At 44.7% G+C, this 4,884-nt stretch overlaps 1 protein-coding gene across 2 annotated transcripts in view; it reads right to left on the bottom strand.

The window, feature by feature from the left end:
- Positions 1-4,450, bottom strand: part of Hprt1 (hypoxanthine phosphoribosyltransferase 1) — a 35,918-nt gene extending 31,468 nt beyond the window's left edge. The window contains exon 1 of one of the 2 annotated variants that reach the window (XM_021153055.2): positions 4,283-4,450. In XM_021153055.2, the coding sequence (XP_021008714.1) occupies positions 4,283-4,309 (27 nt within the window). In that variant the 5' untranslated portion in view covers positions 4,310-4,450. Of the gene's footprint in view, positions 1-3,983; positions 4,030-4,282 lie in introns of those variants that run through there. The other variant, XM_021153056.2, reaches the window with a different exon arrangement.
- Between the last annotated feature and the right edge of the window lie 434 nt (positions 4,451-4,884).

Below are 4,884 nucleotides of genomic sequence, written 5' to 3'. Positions count from 1 at the left end.
AAAAAAAAAAAAAACTACAAGACTAGGCATAGCAGTCCATGCTCATAATCCCAACACTTAAGAGACTAAAACGGATTCCCAGTCTGAGACAAGCTGGCCTATATAAAGAAAATATATCCCAGACTAAATAAAGTAAACTAATCCCTCACAAAACGAACCCCACCCAAAACAATAATAAAACTGTAAGACATCTTTTTTCTGATATAACTAAGTCTTTTTCCCACCTGCTACAATAATCCAGATTATTTTTATCTAAATAAGATAGACATATAACAGAGGTAACAAGAATATAAAATTTACATAAAGAAACCTCTAAGAGGGACTATTCACATTTTTTGGTGATCAAAATAGTTCATTTTGGTCTTATTTATAAATGGATGTTATTTTAGACACCATTGATAATAATAAAATAGTGTTAGGCAAAAACTACAATATTTAACCAATTCTGAGATAAAAAAAAAAAACATGGGCTAGAAAGACAGCTCAATGGTTAGGAGTACTTAGACTGCCTGGTTAGGCCTCAGTGGGAGACCTGCTGGGACTAGATGCCCCAGAGTGGGGTATGAGCAAAGTGGGGGCTCCCCTTCTCTGAGGGAGGGGGGGATTTGTAAGGGTGGTAGGGTAGGACTGGGGAGAGAGGAGGGAGGGTGATCAGGACATAAAGTGAATTAAAAAGAATTAATTTTATGAAAGTACTTGCTCTTGCAGAGGATCTAGATTTAGTTCCCCAAACCCATGTGGAGGCTCACAATAGTCTGTAACTCCAGTTCCAGGAGATGAAATGCCTTCTTCTGACCTCCACAGGCATCCTAATGGTACACACACACATATAATGCAGGCAAAACACTCATGCATATAACAAGAAATCTTTAAAAACTGAAAAAAATTAGCAGATAGATAAAGGTATAGCTCAATGGTGAAACATGCTTCTTAGCACAAGACCTCAAGTTAGATCACCAAAACACAGATTCACTTTCATTAGCATACCAAGCATGGTAGAATGTGTCTCTTATTCCCACAAAGATAAAGTGAGTTGGGAGACCAGCCTAGAACTACAGAGTATGTATCTCAAAAAAATCCTCTAAGCCAAGGGTGGTGGCTCATGATTGTAACTCTAGCACATGGAAGACTAAGGCAGAAGGACTGTTAGTTTAAGGCCAGCAGGGCACATTAATTTACAGAGTGTGTCTTTGTCTCAAGACACTATAAATTTTGAAAAATTCATTAACAAGGTTTAAGTTCAGTTAGTATATTATACTTTTATCTGGGCTATTTTGAAGTTCAAGTATATACCATATAAAACATATTTGATGTTTCACATTAGTTTGTAAGAAGCCAGAAGCCTTTTCTAGCCTGACAGTTACAAGCAGCACGTTTTTGTAGCTCTCAAGCATATCTAGGGGCCCATTTCATCAAAGTAATGTAGCTTATATTTACTTCTTCTACCTTGTATCACCCCAGTCATGTGAACGTTCATCTATACAAGGGGCACTTATTACGTAAAGTCCACAAACCATTTGTCAATGCTGAAGACAGAACAAGTATTTAGTAAACATTCACCGTAGCTCCTAACTTAAGTCTACTGGTTAAGGGTAGAATCTGGGGCCAGATCAACAGGTTCAAATGTGGTAGCACTGACTGATATGGGCAAGTTATTTACCTCGTCTGTGTATTTTTTTTTTAAAGATGGAGTCAAGTAGGAGTTGAAGGCTGGCTCAGAGTACATATTGTTCTTCAGGGGACCTAGGTTTGATTCCCATAAGCCCTATGGCAGCTCTTCTGGATTCCAAAGCAAGCACAAGTCATACATGCATACATATAGGCAAAGCAGCCATATACAGGAAAAAATAGAAATAAAAGAAGTCAAATCTGCTAATGGGCTTAGAAGAGCCAGCAGCATGTAGTAAGCTCTTTTTTAAGTGTTTGTTATTCCTAGCATGCAGACAATTTAGGGGAAGGAAGCAAAAAAAAAAAAAAAGGAACAGGAATTTGCAAAACTAAAAACACTGAATTTCTTAATGTTCAAACAAAACTAAGAATAGCCACTTCTAGCACAAAGAACTAATTAACTCTACACTGAACAAGTACCATATCTCAAAGCTTAAAAGCAGCCATATCTGAATAAAAGTAGCACCTACTACATTCAGTATCTACTGAATCCTACCATAGTATTTACTTGCATAGACCTCAGACACAGACCAAGAATTGAGACAGAACTCCATTTTCTAAAATTTATCCTTGCTTCTGGTGCTGGTGATCAAAACTAGGGTTTAGTACATAATTGAGGGGAGCTCTCTACCCTCTTAATAACTTGTGTCTGATAATGTGAACATGTCCTTTGTTACAGGATTATTTTGAAAACTAATAAGGATAGATATATGTAAACAAAATGATGGCTATTATGCTATTCCCACTCAGGGACTATGTAAGTGTTGTTTTTTCTCTTACAGTCCTTTTAACAACACCAGCAGCCAGCATCTCAGGTGTAAGAAAAATGTACAACCAGGTGATAGCATATGCTTGCTTGTAATTCCCACACTGAGGTAGAAGCAAGATGGCTGAAAGTTCAAGGCCTGGTCTACTTAGGGCAACGTTTGCATAGGAAGAAACTGTCTGAAAAGAAAGCTTCATTCTAGGTGAAGATACTGAAGGCCACATAGAACATATTCTAAGCAAGCAGGATTCTGGGTCATTAAGAACCCAGTGGTTTTGCCTTAAGCCACAATATCTAATACACTATGGAGAGAACACCTTTTTTTTTTTTTTTGGTTTTTCGAGACAGGGTTTCTCTGTGTAGCCCTGGCTGTCCTGGCACTCACTTTGTAGACCAGGCTGGCCTCGAACTCAGAAATCCGCCTGCCTCTGCCTCCCAAGTGCTGGGATTAAAGGCGTGCGCCACCACGCCCGGCTGAGAACACCTTTTTAAGGACTCAAATGGTTATTAATTCACCCAACAAACTATTAGTGAAAACTTACCACAAACCAGACATTGTGCTATACCTAAAGCTGTGAGGCTTGTTTAGGGGCCTGGCTTTTGGCCCAGTAGAGTAGAGAGCTTGCTTACCCAGTAGAACAAGGGTTCATTCCCTAAAATGAATTAAAAAAAAAAAAACAGCAGGACACAGTGATGCAACATTTGGGAGGCAAGAGTCAGGATGACTGTCACAAGTTCATGGCCAGCTTGATGGACTACATTACCAATTACAGACCAGACAGAGCTACATAGTAAGACCCTGCCTGAAAACATCAAAATAAAGTACGTGTGAGTGGGAAAGTCAATCAACAAGTAACCAGGTACCTGCTAAATCTGTAGTATATAAAGCATAATACGACATTTAAGGAGTTCCAGAGGCAAGAATAATAGAGCAGGCTAAAGTCGTTAATCAGAAGCAGGAGCTATGGGATGTTCTAGCAAGCATGATCAGCAAGGTTATGGTGTTGGGATTGATGGGGGGACAGAGCTTGGCAGGTTAAAAAAAAATGAGCAATGGGAGAAAAGGCAGGATATCTGAAGATGAGTGTGGAAAAAAGTCATCCAATGTAACAACCAAATCCATACTTTTTAAAAAATTCCCCACATCATCCAAGGGCATGGGCTCCCAAGTCAAGTGTATCTGAAGCCAAAACCCATTATTCTGGGCCATGGGGGGGAAAAAAACGAGCCGTCTTTCCACTCTTCAGGTGGAAAATAGGCGTGATTTTCACTGTCTGGGCCGCAGCGCTGATTCAACGGAGTGATTGCGCATTCCCACAAATATGAATTATGGCATCTGCAGAATTAGGAGCAAAGTCCAAGCCTGAACATGCCCTCTCATGCGGTCGTCTTGGAGACCGAAGCTCCTTCTAGAGGTGTTCCCTGGCCGCCAAACCCCAAACTTGTAGAGCTGGGCCTCTCCCGGGAGAGCTCCCCCGCCCTCCCCGCGCCCGATCCTTCCTGAAGCCGCCCTCCGCCTCTTGCCACCACGCGCGTCCACCAGCCGCACATGTCAAGTCCAACGCCATTGCCACCTTCCTGGTCCACACGCAGCTTGCCCTCTCTCTCTGTCCGGGCTCACTGGAAGGGCATCCCCACCCCCGAACCCCGCCATCCCGTCCTGCCCGCCGCCCTCATGGGCATCTAGCCAGACTCCAGGAATCCCTGACCGCCCCCGCCATCAAAGAGTCCCGTCCGCCCCAGCGCCCAGAGCCGGCCTCGGGAGCCTCGGGGCTCCGGCCTGCGTCACTGTGCCACTGGCCGCGTGGGGCCCGGCTGTGGAGCTCTGCTGAAATCCCCTTGGCTCACCACGACGCTGGGACTGCGGGTCGGCATGACGGGACTGGTCGGCTCGCGGCGAAAAGCGGTCTGAGGAGGAAGCCGGCGGAGGAGGCGCTACCGCACCGGAAAGCAGTGAGGTAAGCTCAACGCTCTCCCTCGCCGTCTCAGCAACGGCTCAGAAACGCCGCCGACCAGGCCCCGCCCCTCGGTCCGCCCTCTCGGCCCGCCCAGGCTCCGCCCCCAGAGGCTCCGCTGGGCGTTCTCCCGCGCACGCGCCACCAAAGGCAGTTCCCGAACTCTTATCTGGCTAGGTAGCCTGGGAATTTTCTTCCGGAAGAAAATGGTACTGGCCATACCTCAGCCCCCAGGCCCTCTGTAGTCCCCCAGAGGACTCCCAGATAATCACTCCGCATTTTTCTCCCTCCTCATGAGTCTAAACAGCTCTAAATCATGGTGTGATTCCTCAAGATTTAGGCCCAGTTCTTTTACAAATGTTTACTTAGTCATAAAAATTGAGATCCAGCAGGGCGGTGGTGGCTAACGCCTTTAATCCCAGCACTTGAGAGGCAGAGGCAGGCAGATTTCTGAGTTCGAGGCCAGCCTGGTCTACAAAGTGGAGTACCAATCCA

This window comes from Mus caroli, chromosome X, assembly GCF_900094665.2.
Source record: "Mus caroli chromosome X, CAROLI_EIJ_v1.1, whole genome shotgun sequence".
NCBI lineage: Eukaryota > Metazoa > Chordata > Mammalia > Rodentia > Muridae > Mus > Mus caroli.
The sequence above is the reverse complement of the archived record's forward strand: the minus strand, read 5'-3'. Positions and strand labels throughout refer to the sequence as shown.